Source organism: Mesoplodon mirus, assembly GCF_964341445.2.
Source record: "Mesoplodon mirus genome assembly, chromosome: 17".
Taxonomy (NCBI): domain Eukaryota; kingdom Metazoa; phylum Chordata; class Mammalia; order Artiodactyla; family Ziphiidae; genus Mesoplodon; species Mesoplodon mirus.
Genome location: NC_138993.1, coordinates 15,186,405 through 15,209,586, shown reverse-complemented (window position 1 = coordinate 15,209,586; position 23,182 = coordinate 15,186,405). Strand labels below are relative to the sequence as shown.

The window sequence follows — 23,182 nt, the reverse complement described above, 5'->3', positions numbered from 1 at the left end:
AACATACTCTTTCAAATATATTGAACATGTAAACCTGCCTTGTTTTTCACATTAGCCATATTGGGTTTTGTTTTTTTTTTTTTTAAGAATAATTGTCACAGGAAACTGTTAGCAGTGTTTGACGATATGGAAAAGACCTTTAGCAAAGCAAGGCTTTTATTTTTCATTTTTTACCTCTCTGGATTGCATTTCTCCCATTCCTATCCCCAGGTGCATATGCCTTAAAAACAAAAGGAAAAAAAGTGAAGGAGTAACAACATGCTTGCTTGGTGGTATAAACTATTGAGAACCATAGAGAATTCTGAATGGGATTCAGAGAAAGATTTTTTTAAACAATAATTTGTCTTATTTTTTAAAAATACATATGCATTTAGGGAAAGGACTAGAAGGATATACACCTTAGAAGTGATTAGTCTTGGAAGTGATTAGCCCGGGAAAATGTGAGTAGAAACTTTGGGGGGTTATAGGATAGAGAAAACTTCCATTTCAAAAATTCCTGCACAGCTTTTTCCCTGTATTTCATTGAATATGACTACTTTTGTCTTTCACCGTTTTAAATATCTCTGAAATCGTGATGCATCTGGTTATGCTAGTCAGGCATCAGTGAAGGAGCAGTTGTCATTGCCTGTTGTGGATATGCATCCAGATTTGCATTAGGGGCGTCAGAGAGGCCATAGTGGAACACTCTTAAGAAACGCTGCATCGCAAATGTTCTTAATAGAAGTTGGAAAGCACGGCCACTGACAACTCCGAGTTGAAAAGCCAGTTCAGAAGAGTTGGATTCTGAATGTGAAGTTTTGGGAATACCTCAGCCGACCATGTCAATCAGTTTTTGCTACATAACAAACCACCCCAAACTTACTAAAACAACAGCTAAGTTGTAACTGCTCATGAGCTTATGGGTTTTCTGGTTGGTTTTGGCAGGTTGGCTGGGGGTGGGTTGTTCTAGAGCAGCTTCTCTCAAATGTCTAGTTGGTGCTGGATGGTTGGTGTCTAGTTGGTTGTCAGAGAAGGCGATAAGAGGGTTATATGTCATTCATCATCTCACAGGCTAGCCTGGGCTGTTCACCTGGCTATAGAAGAGTTCCTAACACAAGGAAGAGCAGCGATTGACGTGCCAGTGCTTTTCAGGCCTTTGTTTGCATTGTGTTTGGTAATGTCCCATTGACCAAAGCAGGTCACCTGGCCAACCTCAAATTTAAGGGTTGGAGAAACAGGCTGTATCTACCTCTTTATGGGAAGAATGGCAAAGGCACATTGCAAAGGGGCATGTATACAAGCATAGGAGTGGTATGTGGCCATTTGGCAGTCTAACGCCTTAATTTATTTCTTGTGTGTTTTAGTTTTTATAAAAATGATGAATAGATCTTTAAATGTCCAAATAAAATTTTAAAAATCTCTTCCAATAAGTGTAAGATAATTGTAAGTGATTAGAGAGCATTTTTAAACTTCTTATTTTGAGGTAATTGTGGGCTCACGTGCAGCTGTAAGAAATGATAAATATCTCACATACCCTTTACCCATCTTCCCTCAGTAGTTACCGCCCATGTAACCACAGCACAGCATCACAGGCAGGCAGCCGGCAGCCGTATCTTTCAGCCATGTTCAGATGTCACCAGTTCTACATGTACTCCTTTGTGTGAGTGTGTTTGTGTGCTTAGTTCTGTGCAGTTTTGTCACATATGTAGATTCCTGTAATCACGACCACAGTCAGGGTACAGAACAGTTCTGTCGCCTCAAGGATCTCTCTTACACTCTTTCATAACGACATCCACTCACCTCCCACCGCCGTCCTTTCTTAGTCCCTGATCCTTGGCAATCTTACTAAATCCACTTTCCATTTCTATAATTTTGTCATTTCAAGAAAGACGTACAAATGGAATCACACAGTACGTAACCTTTGGGGATTGGCTTTTTTCCTTCCCACTCAGCATGATTAATTCTCTGGAGATGTATCCAAGTTGCTATGTGTGTCAATGGGGGTTTTTGCGGCTGTTGTTTTTATTGCTGAGTAATATTCCATGGTTTGAATGTGCCTTATAGTTTGTTTAACCATTCCCCTGATAAAAGACATCTAGGCTGTTACCAGTTTTTGGCTATTACAAGAAAGGTGCTGTAAATATTCATGTACAGGTTTCTGTATGAATACAAATTTCCATTCCCCTGGGATAAATACTCAGGAGTGCAGTTGCTGGGTAGTATGGTCGTTACATGTTTAGTTTTTAAAGAAACTTCCAAGTTGTTTTCCAGAATGGCGATGCCATTTTATATTTCCACCAGCATTATATGAATGATCTAGTTTCTCCTTCTCACCAGCATTTGATGTTATTATTTTTTCTTTTAGATGTGTTCATATTCTGATTGGTGTTTATTAATATTTCCTTGTGTTTTTCATCTGCATTTCCCTAATGGCTAATGAGGTTGGACATCTTTTTCACGTGTGTGTTTGCTATCTGTATCTCTTCTTGAAATGTGAAATGTCTCTTGTTTCTTGCCCATTTTCTAGTTGGATTATGTTTTTTTCTGTTGAGTTTTGAGTTTTTAAGTATATTCCATATACTTCATTGAATATATGGTTTGCAGATATTTTCTTCCAGTCTATACCTTGTCTTTGTGTCCTTGTAACAGATTCTTTCACAGACCAAAGGTCTTCCGTTTTGATGGGGTCCAGTTTTTCCTTTTATGGATTGTGCTGTTGGCGTCAAGTTCTTTGCCAGCCCTAGAACCAGAAGATTTTCCTCTGTTTTTTTTTTTTTTTTTTCTGTTCGATATATAGTTTAGACCATGATCCATTCTTTGTTAATTTGTATGAGGTTGAGGTTCTTTTTCAGTTCTTCTGGCACCATGTGTTGAAAAGGCTGTCCTTTCTCCATTGAATTGTCTATGCCTCTTTGTAAAAAGTTGGGCATATTCATGTGGATCTGTGTTAGTCTGCTAAGACTTCTATAACAAAATATCACAGACTAGGTACCTTAAACAACAGACTTTACTTTCTCAAAGTCTGCAGGCTGGAAGTCCAAGATCCACGTGTTGGCAGAGTCCATAACAGGCTCTATTTCTGGGTCCTCGATTTTTGTTCCATCAACCTCTGAGTCTTACCACCTGCCAATACCATACTCTATTTTTTAAAAAAAATTTTTATTGGCATATAGTTGATTTACAATGTTGTGTTAGTTTCAGGTGTACAGCAAAGTGAGTCAGTTATACATATATCTACTATTTTTTAGATTTTTTTTTCCATGTAGGTCATTACATAGTATTGAGTTCCCTGTGAATACCATACTCTTTTGATTACAGGCATACCTCAGATATTGCAGGTGTGTTTCCAGACCATTGCAATAAAGCAAAGATTGTAATAAAGCAAGTCACATGCATCTTTTGGTCTCCCAGTGCATATAAAAATTATGTTTACACTACACTGTATTCTATTAAGTGTGCAATAACTTATGTCTTAAAAAAGTACAGTACATACCTTAATTAAAAAATACTTTATTGCTAAAAAATGCTTACCATCATCTGAGCCTTCAGCAAAGATCACCAATCACAGATCAGCATAACAAATATAATAATAATGAAAAAAGTTTGAAACATTGTGAGAATTACCAAAATGTAATAGAGACATGGAAGTAAGCAAATGCCATTGGAAAAAATGGTGTAGATATACTTGCTTGGCAAAGGGTTGCCACAAACCTTTAATTTGTACAAAAAAAAAAAAAAAGCAATATCTGTGAAGCACAATAAAGCAGAGCATGATGAAACGAGGCATGCCTGTACTGTAGCTGTATAGTCAGCCCTAGCATTATTCCTCCTACTCTTTTCTTCTCTTTCAAGATTGTTTTAACTCTTCTAGGACTTAAGCCTTTCCATATAAATTTTAGAATAAGCTTGTCTGTGGCAAAACTTTGCTGGAATTTTGGTAGAAAGTACATTAAACCTGTAGATCAGTTTGGAGAGAAATGACATCTTTACTATGTTGAGTCTTCCAATTTAAATAGTGATTTTTATTTTTATGATCTTATATCCTGTAACCTTACTGAACTCACTAATTAGTTCTAGGAGTTTTTTGTAGATTCCTTGGAATTTTCTATGTAGACAATCATGTCGTCTACAAATAGTTTTATGTCTTCCTTTCCCATCTACGTGACTTTTCTCTCTGCCTCCCTCATCAGTGGCTGGAACTTTCAGTACTACGTTGAGTAAGAGTAGTGAGAGCTGACCTCCTTGCCTTGTTCAGGAACTTCGGGGAGAAGCCTTCAGTCTTTCACTATGATATTAGCTGTAGGTTTACCATGTTGATGTAGTTCTTCTCTTTTCCTAATTTGCTGAGACTATTTATCAAAGTGAGTGTTGGGTCATACGATTTTTCTTCTTTAACCTGTTGATATGGTAGAGTACCTTGATTTTCAGATGTTGAACCAGCCTTGCAGTAAAATCCTACTTGAGTAAATCCCACTTGATCTTGGTATATAAATCTTTTTATACATTGTTGGATTTGTCTGCTAATTTGGTTTAAAGGTTTTTCCTCTAAGTTTATCAGAGATATTGTTTTGTAGTTCTCTCTCTCTCTTGCTCCTGTTTTTGGTTGTTGTTTTGTCTTTGTTTTTTTAACAAGGTAATGCTGGTCTCATAAAATGTGTTAGGAAGTATCCTGTCTTCTAGCTTCTGGAAGAGATTGTGTAAAATTGGTGGTAGTTTTTCTTTAAATGTTTGAGAGCTTTTAAATTACATATTTCTTTTCTTTAATAGTTATAAGATTATTCAGGTTATCTTTTATTTTGGTTGAGTTTTGGTAGTTCAATGGATTTTTTTTAAGTTGTCCATTTTTTCCAAGTTGTTGAATTTGTGAGTGTAAGGTTGTTTGGAGTATTCCTTTATTACCCCTTTAATGATTTCAGGATTTAAAATGATAACCCCCTTTTCATTGCTGACATTGTTGGTGTGTGCCTTCTCTTTTTTCTTTATCAGACTTGCTAGAAATGTATCAATTTTTGTTTTTTTGTTTTGTGTGTATGTGTGCGTGTGAAGAACCAGGTATTGGTTTCATTGATTTCTCTCTATTTTCTTGTTTTCAATTTTATTGATTTCTGATGTTATCTTTATTATTTCCTTCCTTTTGTTTGCTCTGGGGTTATTTTGCTCTTCTTTTACCAGGTTCTTAAAGTGGGAGCTTCGATTATTGATTTGAGACTTCTCCTCTTATGCGTGCATTCAGTGCTATATATTTCCCTCTCAGCACTGTTTTAGCTGTGTCCCATAAATTTTGATTTGTTGTATTTTCATTCAATTCTATGTGTTTTTTAAAAATTTCTTTTGAGGGACTTCCCTTGTGTTACAGTGGTTAAGACTCCACACTCCCAATGCAGGAGGCCCAGGTTCAATCCCTGGTCAGGGAACTAGATCCCACATGCATGCCACAACTAAGGAGCCAGCCTGCCGCAACTAAAGACCCACACATCCAAATAAATAAATATTATTTCTTTTGAGATTTCCTTTATGACCATGAATTACTTACATCAATTTCCAACTGTTTGAAGATTTTCCTATTGTCTTCCTGTTACCAGTTTCTGTTTTGATTCCTTTATGATCAGAGAACATACTGTATATTATTTCAGTTATTTTAAATATGTTGACATTTGTTTTGTGACCCAGGATATGGTTAAACTAGGTGAATGTTCCATGGATACTTGAAAAGAATTTGTATTCTGCAGTAGTCTGGTAGAGTGTTCTGTAGATGTCAGTGTGATCCTGTTGGTTGATGTTGTTCAGTTCTTCTATGTCTCTGCTAATTTTCTACTTGGTAGTTCTCGCAGTTGTTGGCAGTGGAGTATTGAAACCAACTGTAATTGTGGATTTTTAAATTTCTACTTTATTTCTATCAACTTTTCTTTCATGTATTTAAAAACTCTTTGGTGCATACATAATTAAGATTGCTTTGTCTTCTTGGTGGGTTAATCCTTTTATTATGTAATGTTCCTCTTTCTCTCTAGTAATTTTCTTTGCTCTGAAGTCTACTTTGATATTCCTATAGCCACTCATGCATTCTTTTTTTAAAAATCAATGTTAGCAAGATATGTCCACCTCCATCCTTTTACTTTCAACCTACCTATGTTATAGGTAAATATTTGAAGTGAGTTTCTTGTATATAGCATATAGTTGGATCGTGTTTTTCTTTTGATGGTATATTTAGACATTTACATTTAAAGTAATTATTGATTTGTTAGGATTTCAGTCTCATTTTGTTATTTGTTTTCTGTTCATTTTCTCTGTTTCTCACTCCTCTGTCTTTTCTTGGCTTCCTGTGAGCTGCTTGAATATATCTTAGGATTCCATCTTATTTTGCTTTATGTAGTTTTTTTAGTGTAGTTTTTATAGTTTTCTTAGTGGTAGCTTTAGATATTAAAATATCCATTAGTAGTAATTGCTGCTACATTTTGAATATTTGTAGTATGCTAAGCACTGTAAAGGAGCTTTATAAGATTTATGTCTATTTAACTTTATAAAACCCCATGAAGAAGGTGCTGTCTTAATACTCATTTTATGCCTGAGGAAACTGTTGCTCAGTGAAGTTAATTTGCCCAATCACATGGCTGTTAAATTGGTGAGCAAACCTGTTTTACTCCAATGTTCATGCCTTTACTGTAATACTATACTACCTCATTAATGTTAATTTTATAGTGTAGGTTTTACATTCAAAATTGTAACGTATTTTGTCTCATTTCCTAGGTTTTGATGATGATGGTTCAGAATTTCATGAACATATATTTCTGGATAAATACCTGGAGGATTTTCCAAAACAAGGACCAATTCGCCACTTCATGGAGTTGGTGACCTGTGGCCTTTCCAAAAACCCATATCTGAGTGTTAAACAGAAGGTTGAACATATAGAGTGGTTTAGGAATTATTTTAATGAAAAACGGGACATTCTAAAAGAAAGTGGCATACAGTTCAATTGAAGATCATGGAAATTTTCATTTCAAGCTGTTGGAGATTCATATTATCATTAAATAATTTTACTAGAAGTTTTCCTATATTGTGTTCATTATTGCATCTGATTTGAATGGTATAAATGTTAAATTGTTTAGAAGTATATACAGTGGTAACTGAAAAATATTCCTGCATGGAAAAAAGTTACCAGCTTTTATGGATTCAACTAGTAATTCTAAACAAAAAGAGTATCTTAGAATTACTAATAAGTTTAAGACAACTTCCTGTAACCTTTTTCTTTTCATTCAGTGACCATACTTCTTTAAAATATAAGTCGCCATACATGTGATGTCATCAGAGGACTATAACAGTTGAGAGGATTTACAGACAAATTTATATGCATAGACTATATTTACATATACACGTAGTTTCTATATTTGCATATATACATATTTATATTTTCACACTAAATTAACTACCCTTACCTAAGTCTGGGTCACTATAGTAAAGTAACCTTATAGAAATAAAGGGCTTATACTAATCACTTCTAGAATTTTAGGTCATCATGCCAAAATCAGAACTAATTTCCTTTTTTTTTTAATTTTAATTTTAATTAATTAATTTATTTTATTTGTTTGGTATTTTTGGCTGCATTGGGTCTTCGTTGCCGTGCCCGGGCTTTCTCTATTTGTGGCGAGCGGGGGCTACTCTTCGTTGTGATGCACAGGCTTCTCACTGCGGTGGCTTCTCTTGTTGCGGAGCACAGGCTCTAGGCGTGCAGGCTCAGTAGTTGTGGCACACGGGCTTAGTTGCTCTGCAGCATGTGGGATCTTCCTGGACCAGGGCTTGAACGCGTGCCCCCTGCATTGGCAGGTGGATTCTTAACCGCTGCGCCACCAGGGAAGCCCAGAACTAATTTCTGTTATGGTGTATAGCAACGTGATTCAGATTCATACAACTGAAAGGACTGAGGATTCTTTTAAAAAAAACAAAAACAACCTCAAATTAAGAATTTAGTTTACAGTGACCTCAGGCTAGTAGTGTTCAGGCTCTGGCACAAGCAAACAAAAATTGTATGTGAAGGAACTCACCATAAACCCAGTCTTCAAATTACAAAACACATAAGGAAAGAAAGCACCATGAATGTACACCAGCAGAAACAATAGACAACAGAATCAGACTCACAGAGCCTTTAAATATTGGGCTTATCATATTCAGAATCTAAAAATATGTGTAACTTAGAATGAAGTATAGAGCAGGAGACTATAAAAGTGACCTAACAGATCTGAAAAAAAAAAATTAGTGAAGGGGTTTATTTTTTTTATTTTTATTTATTTATTTTTAAATATTATTTATTGGGCTGTGCTGGGTCTTAATTGTGGCCTGTGGGATCTAGTTCTAGTTTAATTTAACAACAGATTAGACACTGGAAAATAGATCTAAAGAAATTCTCCACATGCAGCAGAGAGAATCAAAGAGAAAAGAAATATGAAAGAGAGGTAAAGATGAGTATAAGAAAGTAACATTTGTATAATCAGATTTCCAGAAGACAAAAGAAGAAATGGGCCAGAGGCTCTCTTTGGGTAGTTTAAAAGAAAAATGATAATTTAATAACTGTTAAAAAAAAATAGGATCTCTATTTTTAAAATCTTCCAGAAAGAAAACAATAAACTCAGACCATTTCTCAGGAGAGTTTAAAATATTCAGAAAGCAAATAATCCTACAAATTATTCCAAAGCATAGAAAAAGAAGGAAAAAAATCCAACTCAGTTTCAAGAGATTAGAATAACAAAGATTAATCTCAATCATTACACATTTGAAAGATCCAAAATAGCAAACACAATCCAGCAATAAACAGGAAAGAACAGTTGATAATCTAGTTTATCCCAGGAATGCAAGAGTGGTTTGACAATGGAGAAAAAATATATATGTCACCTCAATGGATATAGAAAAAATAGTTTGATAAAATTCAAGAGTCATTTATAATTTAAAGAAACTAGAAAACTTCAAGTAGAACTTCTTTAACCTGGTAAATGGCATTTACAAAAAACTTACAGCAGACATCTTTCTGGTGAATCATTAAACCATTTCCTTTCAGATGATAAGACCACAATTTATTGTCAGTATTATACTGGAGGCCTAGACTGTGCAGTGTAGCAAGAAGAAATATAAAGCTATTAGAATGGGAAATGCTAATTACCTTACCACCCAAAGATAATCTCCAGTGAATCACATCCTCTCTTTGAGTGTAGGCAGAACCTGAGACTTGCTTCTAGCAAGTATCCATAGAATATGGCAAAGATGATGGATGTAGGCATCCCCTTGATTGGATTATGTTCTGTGGCAAAAGTGACAGAATTAGTCACTCTTATGGTTACATTGTTCTGTAGGACTCTTAGTGACTAGATGAGTACGCTGCTGGCTTTGAAATAGTAAACTGCCATGTGAGGAGGCCTGTGCATCGGCCACATGTCAAGGGACTGTGGGAGTTACTCGAAGCTGAGAACAACCCCCAGTTGACAGCAACAAAATGGGGACCTCAGTTCTACAGCCTCAAATAACTGAATTCTGCCAGCAACCATGTGATCTTGGAAGAAGGTCCTAAGCTCTAAAAAGGACCACAGCCTGGCTGACACATTAATTGAAGCCTTGTGAGACCCCAAGCAGGGGACCCAGCTAAGTGACCCACAGAAACATGTGGATAATAAGTGTATGTTCTTCTAAGCCACTAAGTTTGATATAATTTATTACGCACAGATAGATACTTAATATAAAAAGGAAGAAACAAACCATGATTAGTAAGAGCCTGTGATTATGTAGAAAACAAAAGAATCTGTAAATTACAATTAATAGACTAGTTGAGCAAGTTTGCAGTTGCATGTCTATATACCAGCAACAAACAGATAATACAATTTATAAGATACCATTTATAGTATCATTGAAAATTATAAATGAATAAGATCTTTATGAAGAAAACATTTTAAAACTTTAATAAAACAGTAATAAATTTTTTTAAATAAGTAAGCAAATGGATAAGTTCATGGGTAAGCTATTTATCTATATAGATTTAATGCAGTTTCATTCAAAATCCCAACAAGGTTTTTCACAGAACTTCACACATTTAAGCTAAACTTATAGAGGGAAGCAAATAACTAAGAAGAGTCAAAATACTCTTGAAAAAGAAGACAAGGTCAGGTAAGAAACTTGCCTTAACTTTTAAGCTATCAAGACTTTCCCTGGTGGTCCAGTGGTTAAGAATCCTCCTTCCAATGCAGGGGATGCGGGTTCGATCCCTAGTCGGGGAACTAAGATTGCACACGCCATGGGGCAACTAAGCCCTTGCGCGGCAACTACTGAGCCTGCACTCTAGAGCCCACGCTCCACAACTACTGAGCCTGCACACTCTTGAGCCCGCGCACCACAACTAGAGAGAAGCCCGCACGCTGTAACAAAGGTACCCGCGTGCCGCAACTAAGACCCGACGTGGCCAAATAAGTATTTTAAAAAAAGACTTATTATAAAGTTGTGATAATTAGACAGCAGGATATTACACACAGAGATAGTTAAATAGACTGATGGAACAGAATAGAGAACACAGAAATAGGCCCATTAGTATATGGAAACTTGATACATGACAAAGTTGGCATTGCAGATCAATGGGAAGAGTGGATATTCAATGAATGGTGTTAGAACAATTGGTTATACACATGAAGGGAAAAAAGTGGATTCTCTACTCATATTAAAAAAAATCCAATTCAACTGAATTTGATACTTAAATGAGATAAAATTATAAACATTTAAAGTGAAAATACAAAAGAATATCTTTATGGCTCTGATGTAGGCAAGGATTTAAAATACCAAAGCACAATCTCTAAGAAAAAGATTAATAAATTTGGCTATGTTAAAATTTAGAAATTTTAATCAAAAAAGATACCACCAAGAGTGAAAAGACAAGTGTCCAACATGGAGAAGATAAATGCTTCAATACAATCACCAAATGAGTAGTATGTAGAGTATACAAAGAACTCCTAAAAATCAAGTAGAAGAAAAACAACACAAAAGAATATGGTCAAAATATATAAACAGGCATTTCATAGAAGAAATAATATAAGTGACTAATATATGAAAGAATGTGAGGAAAATGCAAATGAAAACCATATTGAGAAAAACACTAATTCGAAAAGATACATGCACCCCAATGTTCATAGCAGCATTATTTACGATGGCCAAGATATGGAAGCAACCCAAGTGTCCATCAACAGATGAGTGGATAAAGATGTGGTATATATACACAATGGAATACTACTCAGCCATAAAAAAGAATGAAATTTTGCCATTTGCAGCAACATGGATGGACTTAGAGGGTATTATGCTAAGTGAAATAAGTTAGAGAAAGAAAAATGCTGTAGGATGTCACTTGTATGTGGAATCTAAAAAATACAACAAACTAATGAATAAAACAAAAAAGCAGCAGACTCACAGAGAACAAACTAGTGGTTACCAGTGGGGAGAGGGAAGGGGGAGGGGCAACATAGGGGTGGGGGGAAAGGCTATTATGGGATTACATGAAACCGTGTGTGAAACTTTTGAAAATTTTAAAGCACTATAGAATTTAAAGAACCTTTCAATTAAAAATTTTTTTTAAAAACCCATATTGAGGGCTTCTCTGGTGGCACAGTGGTTGAGAGTCCACCTGCCAATGCAGGGGACACGGGTTCATGCCCCAGTCTGGAAAGATCCCATATGCCATGGAGCGGCTGGGCCTGTGAGCCATGGCCACTGAGCCTGTGCGTCCGGAGCCTGTGCTCTGCAACGGGAGAGGCCACAACAGTGAGAGGCCTGCGTACCACAAAAAAAAACAACAACAAAAAACAAACAAAAACAAACCCATATTGAGATAACATTTGTGTATGCTTTAGAGGGGTGAAAAATCAAAAGATAGGCAATATCACTCATATGTTGAGGTTGATGGGGGTATAAATGGGTAAACACTCGGAATTACATAATTATATATAATATATATTACATACCTATATAATATGTAAATATTAATATATAACATACATGAAACATTTAGTTTCTCTTATTATATGTAAATACATAGTATAAACATCTATCGTGTGTGTGTGTGTATATATATATATTTATATAAACTGTGAACAACGCTTCTGGAGTATATACCTAAAGAAACCCTTGCAGATAAGTGCTGGGAGGCATTTACAAAAATGTTCAAAGTAGTAAAAATTGGGGAGGAAGTGCCCAGTGCCTGGAGAACTAATAAATAAACTGTGGTTTATTCAGGCAATGGAACTCTAAACAGAAGCAAAAATGATTAAAATAGAGCTGTACACATCAATACAGACGAATTTCAGACGTTGAGTGAAAAATAAGTTGCAGAAGAATACATGCAATAGACTCCCATTTACAATTCTGAATATACTGCAGAGCAACAAATGTGATTATAACAAAGATCACAGGAATGATAAACACAATACTGTAACTCAGGGAGCCAAGGGAGACGGGCTGTGGCGTTGAGGAGGGACACCCAGGGAGCCTAAACGGCACTAACATTCTATTTCCCAAGTTGGATGGTAGGTTCACAGGTGATCATTTTATTATCATGCTTTAAAAATTATATTACAGGGACTTCCCTGGTGGCGCAGTGGTTGAGAATCCGCCTGCCAATGCAGGGGACATGAGTTCAATCCCTGGTCTGGGAAGACCCCACATGCCACAGAGCAACTAAGCCCGTGCGCCACAACTACTGAGCCGGCTCTCTAGAGCTCGCAAGCCACAACTACTGAGCCCGCGAGCCACTACTGAAGCCCGTGCGCCACGGGCCCGTGCTCCACAACAGGAGAAGCCACCACAGTGAGAAGCCTGCTCACCGCAACAGAGTAGCCCCCGCTCGCCGCAACTAGAGAAAGCCTGTGCGCAGCAACAAAGATCCAATGCAGCCATAAATAAATAAATAAATAGATAGATAGATAAATAAATAATATATTACAGATATCCCTTTGTATGTAACAACATTTCATGATATTTTAAGGAATGAATGGAAGTGGGTGTATAACTGGAAAATATGCAGAATCTGGCCATAGTTTTGAAGGATTATCATACCTTCACAGTTGAGACCATGACATTAAAAACATCCTTTCTTTGTCCATATACACACTTAATTCTAAAGAATCTACTATCCTTAGATTCTAGGTCCTATGGTCTATGTGTATAATGAAGATACTCCAACCATTTGAAAAAAATGTTCTGTTCTCAAGCCAAATAGAGGACCACCTACCATTTCAGGAAGAAGCATGTGTTAGCCAAGGTGCAGGAAAGCTGGAAGGGTGTAGCTCGGTGGCTGAGGGCAGTAGAGGTGGTTGCGCCACGCGTGCCAGTCTAGAGTAATTACTGTCATCAGCATCGTGGCTGAGATGGTCACAGGCACCACTGAGGTGGTGGGTTCCTCTCAGCTGACTGGCCTGGTGCTGTGTGCTTCACACATATTACATCACTGAATTTTGGAATATTCTCTAAGGTATGTATTATTCCCATTTACAGGAATTTAATAAATTTCCCAAGGTTGCAAATAAGTGGTACAGCCAGGATTTAAACCCTGGATCAACAACTCCAAAAACCAAGTATTTTTTTTTCCAGTACCCCTCAAGAAGAGATTTGAGGGCAATTATATGGATACTCTGGAGTAAAGGGAAAAGGAATTTCTTCATTTGGGTTCAGTAAAATAGTCTAATGGGATCATCGCAAACATAGGAACTTTGAAGTGGTAGTTAATGTTTAGATGAAAAATCATTAAAGAGTGGAATAACAATGTAATAACTCAGAGTTTTGGGGGCCTAATTCAATAGGGCTATTTGGGAAAAAATTAAAGGCAGAAAGCTCAGTGGGGTAAATGTCAAAGTGGCCACAATGAAAAAAGAATTTTTAATGGGATGGTAAGTGAGAAACAGCACTGAGAAGTCATTTTTCCAGTGTCATTATGGGCAAAAAGAAAATTGTTCTTTTATCTAGCAATCCCACTCCTGGACATATATCTGGAGAAAACCATAATTCAAAAAGATACATGGGGACTTCCCTGGTGGCATAGTGGTTAAGAATCCACCTGCCAATGCAGGGAACATGGGTTCGAGCCTTGGTCTGGGAAGATCCCACATGCCGCGGAGCAACTAAGCCAGTGCACCACAACTACTGAGCCTGCACTCTAGAGCCCGCAAGCCACAACTGCTGAGCCCACGTGCCACAACTACTGAAGCCCGCATACCTAGAGCCTGTGCTCCACAACAAGACAAGCCACTGCAATGAGAAGCCTGTGTACTGCAATGAAGAGTAGCCCCTGCTTGCCACAACTAGAGAAAGCCTGCACGCAGCAACGAAGACCCAACGCAGCCAAATAAATACATAAATAAATTTATTAAAAAACAAAGATACATGCATCCCAGTGTTCATGGCAGCACTATGAACAATAGCCAAGACATGGAAGCAACCTAAATGTCCATTGACAGATGAATGGATAAAGAAGATGTGGAATATATATATATATCTCTATAAATATATACATAGATAGATAGATAGAGATATAATGGAATATTACTCAGCCATTAAAAAGAATGAAATAATGCCATTTGCAGCAACATGGATGGACCTAGACATTATCATTCTAAGCAAGGTAAGTCAGAAAGAGAAAGACAAATACCATATGATATCACTTATATGTGGAATCTAAAATACGAAACAAATGAACATATCTACAAAATAGAAACTGACTCACAGACACAGAGAACAGACTTGTGGTTGCCAAAGGGAAGGGGGGTGGGGGAGGGAAGGATTGGGAGTTTGAGATTAGCAGATGCAAACTAGTACATATAGGATGGATAAACAACAAGGTCCTACTGTATAGTACAGGGAACTATATTCAATATCCTGTGATAACTGAGTCACTTTGCCATACAGCAGAAATTAATACAACACTGTAAATCAACTATACTTCAATAAAATTAAGAAAAGAAAAGTATTCTTTTAGGCTCTAGGTCAGCTTGTAATAATCCAGAGATTGGTGGTTTAGGCCACCAATGTCTGACTTTGAGTCAAACTCTATTCCCTATACCATCAGCAAGAGGGCTCAGGAAAAGAAAGGGGAGGAAAGAGTCAGGTGTGCCATACTTGTGGCTGCCAAACGATACTTCCGTGGGAAAGGAATTTGAAATATGGTCCTAAAATGAAGGTTTCTGATTTAGATGGATTGAATTTCACCATGTGAAAATAACTCACTGCTATTATTAGTGTGTAAAATCAAGAGATTTAAATGAGATTAAGATCTTTGTTAAACTTTCTGAGATATTAAAAATTAAGAACTCAATTACCTCTGCCACATACATTAACTTTGGTTAATGCCTTGACGCATTGAGCTACAAACTGGCATTTACAGTCTTTGGTCACTTCCACACCAAAACTTTTAGCCTAACTTGGAGGTGGAGGTCAAGCTAGTAGGAGTCAGGAATTATGACTATGAAGCACAGAATTCCCCAACTGAGAAAGACAAATATCTTTTACTAATTCACTCATTTCATAGGTGTGGAAAATGGAGGCCCAGAGGGAGTAAATTGCCAGTGATTTCATAGTTCATTTATGACAGAGCTGAGAGCCCCAGATTCAGATCAGGGACCCTTCCTTCTTTTACATTAATTGGTAGCTTAAGCTGGTAAGAATTATTTTCTGAATGAACAACAGGGAGCTCCATAAACTCAAAGATGAAAGAAGAGAAAGAGAATGCAAATTGTTTTTAAAACATTTCAGCATTCTGTCAAACCACATGGTTTCAGTGAAGAGCAGTTCAGTATTAGGGGAAATTCTGAATAATATTCAAATCCTCAGCATAGCTATGACCAGGAGGATGTGGTTTTTAATGTGTGTTAGGAAAATCACACTTCAGATGAAGCTTATTTTATTTTTAATTAACGTTTTTATTTTTGAAATAATTTTAGACGTACAGAAAAGTTACAAAAATAATAAATCTATGTATACCCTTCACCCAGCACCCCCTAATGTTAACTTACACAACCATAGTTCAACGATCAAAATTCGTAAATTGACATTAATACAATCCTACCAATTAAATTACTGCTGAGGGCCCAGGTTCGATCCCTGGTCAGGGAACTGAGATCCCACAAGCCACGTGCTATGGCCAAAAAAAAAAAAAAAAAAAAATGAAATGAAACAAAAAACATAGAAACCAAGATGCGCACACAAACGGGAAGCTTATTATTTGATGATTATAAAGCTTATGTATCAGAAAATTTACCAGTATAGGACCACGCAGCATCTCCAGTACTAATTCTGAAGCAGAGCAGCCAACTATATATGGGTTAACTTTAAACATGGTTTAAAATGCTCCGTTTGCAGCAAGATGTGCGTTAGGCATTAATGGCATTTATATCAAAGCTGAGAAAGTGCTTTTCCTTCCTAAGATGTTCCTTTATTCTTTAGCAGAAATTTTAATTTTCTTTTTTTTCAGTCTCTATCCTTCTATCTATAATGTCAAACTAATTACATCTTATCTTAAATAACAGAATGATAAAATGTTCAATCTCATTAATAATCAAAGATATGCAAAGTTAGCAATGAGACTGGCCATCTTATGAAAATATTAACAAATATTGAAAAGCTTAGTAAGATCCAATATTGTTAAGAGTGTGAGAAAGCAGGTTCTCTAGGGCACCTTTTGGGGAGCTATTGGTAGTATTGATTGAAACATTAAATGTGCATTTGTCTTAGCAATTTCACTTCTAGAAATGGATCTATCAGAGATGTAGGTACAAGTATAAAAAGGTGTGTGTGTGCATATGTGTGTGTGAGACTACATTGCTGGTCATTATGAAAAACTAGAGACAACTTAAATGTCCATCAGAGATGGCTGGTTAGGTGCTCGACATTGCTAATTATTAGAGAAATGCAAACCAAAACTACAATGAGGTATCACCTCACACTGGTCAGAATGGCCATCATCAAAAAGTCTACAAATAAATGCTGGAGAGGGTGTAGAGAAAAGGGAACCCTCCTACACTGTTGGTGGGAATGTAAATTGGTACAACCACTATGGAGAACAGTATGGAGGTTCCTTAAAAGAGTAAAAATAGAACTACCATATGATCCAGCAACCCCACTCCTGGGCATACATATATCCAGAGAAAACCATAATTCAAAAAGATACATGCACCCCAATATTCATTGCAGCAGTATTTACAATAGCCAAGACATGGAAGCAACCTAAATGTCCATCGACAGATGAATGGATAAAGAAGATGTGTTGTATATATCTATCTATATATATATATATATATCAATAAATAAACACACATACACACACACAATGCAATATTACTCAGCCATAAAAAAGAATGAAATAATGCCTTTTGCAGCAAAATGGTTGGACCTAGAGATTATCATATTAAGTGAGGTAAGCCAGACAAAGACAAATATCATATGCTATCGCTTACATGTGGAATCTAAAACTATAAAAATGATACAAATAAACTTACATGTAAAACAGAAATAAACCCACAGACATAGAAAACAAACTAATGGTTACCAAAGGGGAAAGAGGGGAAAGGATAAATTAGGAGTTTGGGATTAACATATATACACTACTATATATAAAATAGACAACTAATAAGGACCTACTGTATAGCACAGGGAACTCTACTCAACATTTTGTCATAACCTACTGGGGCAAAGAATCTGAAAAAGGATATATACATATATGTATAACTGAATCACTTTGCTGAAACTAACACAACGTTGTAAATCAGCTATACTTCAATTCAAAAAATCTAAAAGAAAGAGAGAGGGCTGGTTAAATACTGTATTGTGCACATAGGGGAGAGTCACAAAGAAGTGATGTTTAAGTTGTGAACTAAAGGATGAATAGGCATAAGCTGTGTGTGTGTGTGTGTGTGTGTGGTGTTGGGAGTGAGGAGAAGAAGCTGTAGCACATAGGGTGGCCTTGAGGCAGGAAAGAAAATGGTGTGTTTAAGACTTGGAGGCTAAGAGAGAGTGATCGGGAGAGTGCCTCAAGAAGGGGCTGGAGAAGGAGGTGGGCATGGCTGGTACAGAGGCTTGACAGGCATGTTGGGCTCCGTGTGGTGGATACAGCTTATCCTGAGGTTTTTCACAGCTCAGCCTACAGATCCGCCATCGTGGAGCACAGGCTCAGATCCAAGTTCACTTTGACCTCAAGTCACTCACTTATTTCGTGCATAACTGCCTCCAGAGGCCTCCTCTGCCCCTCCTTATACACCAGGCTTTCCTCTATCATTGCACCTGCCATACTGAATAGCCATCATCTATTTGTGTGTCAGTCTTCCCATCTTCACTGTGAGCTCCCTGAAGCTTAGTTATCCTTGTATCTCCATGTCTAGCACAGATTGACATGCAATAAATAGCTGTTGAATTAATAAAGTACTTCAACTGACCACCCACCACGGGGTCTTAACCTGGAGTCTAGGGTCTCACTGTGGGAGGAGGTATATATGTAGATAGAATTCAGGGTTGGGGAGTGTCTGTGAACTTAGGGGAAAAAACATTACTTCCTTATTCCCATTCGCCTCTAACTGAAAATTAGCATTTCCTTCAATTATGAATGTACACAACAACACACAGGAGTAATAGTAGTATTAAGACTCTGTCACCCATAGAAGTCACAGCTATTTTCATATCACATTAGAGTTGTTGCAGATATCTCAAAATATAATTTACGCTCATTACCACTTCAAAGTTACAGTAATTATTAGACCTGCCACTAGATCTTGTTATTTAATGTGTCGAAAAAGAGTAACTCATTATATCACATTAAAAATATTTTGATAACTGTATTTCAACATAACCGTCTTCCTTCATAGTCCTATATATTTTATTTTATGCATTTAAAAACATTACTCGGAGAGGAAGTCCACAGGTTTCCTTTTTTTTGGGGGGGGGCCACCCTAAGAGGCTTGTTGGGGATCTTAGTTCCCCGACTGGGGATCGAACCCGGGGCCCTGACAGTGAGAGCACCGAGTCCTAACCACTGGACCTCCAGGGAATTCCCCACAGGTTTCTTCAAGAGTTCACAACCAGGGAATTCCCTGCCAGTCCAGTGGTTAGGACTCTACTCTCACTGCTGAGGGCCCAAATTCAATCCCTGATTAGGGAACTAAAATCCCACAAGCTGTGTGGTGAAGCCAAAAAAGAAGAGTTCACAACCAGGTGGTTAAGAGCCCTGCCCCTAGAGTACAGCACATACAAACGTGTATACCACACTCTCTGTGATGAAGTATTGTAAATTGAAAGTGTCACCACCCAACTCCCTTTCTGTCAAACAGGTTATCACCTTTTCCTCTCCCATCCCCAACTCAGGCCATTCTGGTCTCTTTCTGCCCTCTCATTTGAACAAACCACTTGTGCTCCTGCTCTCAATTCTCATTTCTGTAAGAACAACTATTAAACATGAATACCTAGCCTGACCTCTCTCTGGGCCCTAATCATATGTAAACAATGCCTCTATTTATTTTTCTTTCTTTTTTTTTTTTTTTTTTTGCGGTACGCGGGCCTCTCACTGCTGTGGCCTCTCCTGTTGCGGAGCACAGGCTCCGGACGCGCAAGCTCAGCAGCCATGGCTCACGGGCCCAGCCGCTCCGCGGCATGTGGGATCTTCCCGGACCGGGGCACGAACTCGGGTCCCCTGCATCGGCAGGTGGACTCTCAGCCACTGCGCCACCAGGGAAGCCCCAGTGTCTCTATTTCTTGTTGTGTGTCCAACATTATCTCAAGTTCTCCATCCTTCTCCACGAATAACCTCTATTTTCTAATATTGTATCTCCCCTCTGGTCAGATAACAAAACCCATGAATTGAGTTCCACAGCGTTAGCTTGTCTGTAGGGTGATTTACTTTAAAATACTTTAGTATTAACAGTGTGATGTAGTATAACTGAGACAAACACAACATTGTAAATCAACTAAACTCCAATAAAAATTTAAAACAAAACAAGTGTGATGTATGTGTGTATAAATTAACTTTAATCCATATCCCAGAGGCTGTTCACATTTGAAGTACACTAATTAGGAACCCACACTCCAGAGGGGATTAGTTAACATTTGAAGCACCCTCATCAGAAATTCATTCTCTAGAGGCAGTTACTCAAGCACTTCAAATCCATTATTGATTTACAAACGAAATGATAGGATGTCAGGGATTTGCTTCCAAAGAATCCAGGAGGAGGGGCAAATAGGAAGGGATATGGATGAAACAATGTTGACCACAAATTGCTAACTGTTGAAACTGGGTGATGAGTAATATGAGGGGTTTATTAACATCCTCTGTATTTTGTATACATTCGAAGCTTTCCATAATAAAAAGTTTTGACACTTGTCATAATTGCAATCTACACCAGAGTTTCTGTCTAAAGATAACAGATTGAACGCTTGCCATCTACCTTCCCTCCTGAAACCTCACTAAAGTGACAGGAAAGGGATTTCTTTTTTTAAGTCATAAGCATGTAACATTGGAAAGAATAGAGAAAAGGTGAAAAGATTTTGGAGGCTGGAAAGACAATGGGTGAGTGATAAGGGATTAGCAGACCAAGAAAATGGGAACAACCTGTTTTACTCTATAGAACTCCCCCACCCCCGCAAGATCAGTAATTGATTACACCACATTCCTCTGCAAGTGTAGGCAGAAGGTGGTAGGTATAACAAAAAAGACTGATTGAAAATCTATTAGGAAGCAGCTAGGTACAATGTATGAAATAAATAAGCAACAAGATATATTATACAGCACAGAGAAATATTCCCATTGTTCTGTAATAACTTTAAATGGAGCACAATGTATAAGATTGACTCACTATGCTACACACCTGAAACTAATATAATATTGCTAATCAACTATACTTCAATTAAAAAAAAGCAGCAGCTAGGTGCCTATATCACTTGCCCCTACTCTGGCAAAAGACTGGAGATTTGTTCCACAGAAGGTAAAACAGAAGTTTTGAACTGAAGATAAGATGTACTGGTAAGAGGTATGGAATATTACTCAGCCATAAAAAGAAAAGAAATTGAGTTATTTGTAGTGAGGTGGATGGACCTAGAGTCTGTCATACAGAGTGAAGTCAGAAAGGGAAAAACAAATACCCTATGCTAACACATATATATGGAATCTAAAAAAAAAAAAAAAAAAAAAAAAAACAGTCATGAAGAACCTAGGGGCAAAACAGGAATAAAGACGCAGACCTACTAGAGAATGGACTTGAGGACACGGGGAGGGGGAAGGGTAAGCTGGGGTGAAGTGAGAGAGTGGCACTGACATATATACACTACCAAATGTAAAACAGATAGCTAGTGGGAAGCAGCCGCATAGCTGCTTAGGGAGATCAGCTTGGTGATTTGTGACCACCTAGAGGGGTGGGATAGGGAGGGTGGGAGGGAGGGAGACGCAAGAGGGAAGAGCTATGGGAACATATGTATATGTATAGCTGATTCACTGTTATAAAGCAGAAACTAACACACCATTGTAAAGCAATTATACTCCAATAAAGATGTTAAAAAAAAAGAGGTACTGTACTTCCAATAGAAGGGTTAAATAAAAACCTTCTAAATATCTAAATCCCTTTTTTTTAAACATCTTTATTGGAGTATAATTGCTTTACAATGGTGTGTTCGTTTCTGCTGTACAACAAAGTGAATCAGCTATACGTAAACATACATCCCCTTATCTCCTCCCTCCTGCGTCTCCCTCCCACCCTCCCAGCTGATCTCCCTGTGCTGTGCGGCTGCTTCCTCTCCACTCAAGATACTGACGTGCATCGGCGCCATCAATTTCACCTTCTTTTTTTTTTTTTTTTTGCGGTATGCGGGCCTCCCACTGCTGTGGCCTCTCCCATTGTGGAGCACAGGCTCCGGACGCGCAGGCTCAGTGGCCATGTGTCACGGGCCCAGCTGCTCTGCGGCATGTGGGATCCTCCCAGACCGGGGCACGAAACCGTGTCCCCTGCATCGGCAGGCGGACTCTCAACCACTGCGCCACCAGGGAAGCCCTATTTCACCTTCTTGAAGAAGTCTTACCTGGGAGCTTTTTGCCTGCTCTGGACTGGTTGCCCTCTGCACATAGTGAACAGCTATCATCCTGGGGTCTCTTGTTACGTCTTCTTAAGGATAACTCTCTCCTAGGTTGGTTATATTACTTCTTGTAGGCCAAGTCTTCCTCTTTCTTAGTTTACTTAACCTTTTGGTAAGCACATCCTCCAACAGCTCCTGCTATAATATGCTGCATAGCAACCAACCACAAAACCTCAAGTGGGCATCTAGCCTTCAGCCTGGGTTCTAGGTTCAGCGGGCCTTCCTTTAACTAGTAATGCTGATTGGTTATAAGAATCACCTGGGATGCTTATTAAACACACACACTCCTGGGACCCACCCCAGACTTTCTGATCAGGGTCTCCAAGGCAGGGACCTGGACATTTGTATAACAAATTCTGTCATCTTGCAAGTATGAGAAACACTGCTGTAGATGTTGGTTCTGTAAACCCAGGTCTTCAAAATTGGCCCCAGGCAGGCATATTGGAGCCAGCTGGGGAGACTGATAAAAATACAAATGCTGCTAATTCAGTCCTAAGATTCTGATTTCAGAGACTCTGGGGTGGGTCTTGGGAATCTGAGGTTTTAACAATCCTCCCTCCCCAAGTTGATTCTGAAAGACAGCCAGGAGCCAGGAGACCAACGCTTCAGTAGATAGTGTGTCCACTTATACCTTTCATCATATTCCACTGATTTTGACCTTTACTATGTTCAAGATATTCCCTGCTATTTACCAAACCACTGCAGGAGAGAAAGGTAAATCAGTTATGATCCCTAGCTATAGCAGCTTCAGTCTTGAGTGAGAGACAGGTCTACAAACAGTTAGCTATAAGACAGTGCTAATCAGTGATCAGTATATTTGAACCCAATCGGATTAGGTATCCTTCCAATTGTCCCACACATTTATTGAGTGCCTATTTTGTGCTACGTACTGTGTAGGTTGAACACTTGACACTCCTCCAAATCTATACATGAATTTTGGAAACATGGGCTGATTTTTTGGTGGTTTAATTGCAAAGCAATCTGAATCTGATGGTTTCTGGTTCTGATATTGTGTCCTCGGCTTTTGGAAAATCACTTTACCATCTGTCATCTCTCTCTCTTTTACTTGCTGGTGATATATGAAAATCTCAAGACATTT

The 23,182-nt window shown here is 37.9% G+C and overlaps 1 protein-coding gene across 2 annotated transcripts in view; it reads left to right on the top strand.

Annotated features, from left to right (window-relative positions):
• MRPS31 (mitochondrial ribosomal protein S31) overlaps nt 1-7,019 on the top strand; it is a 29,631-nt gene extending 22,612 nt beyond the window's left edge. For both annotated transcript variants that reach the window (XM_082601882.1, XM_082601881.1), the window contains exon 7: nt 6,724-7,019. In XM_082601882.1, the coding sequence (XP_082458008.1) occupies nt 6,724-6,953 (230 nt within the window). In that variant the 3' untranslated portion in view covers nt 6,954-7,019. The remainder of the gene's footprint in view (nt 1-6,723) is intronic.
• The last annotated feature ends 16,163 nt before the right edge of the window (nt 7,020-23,182 follow it).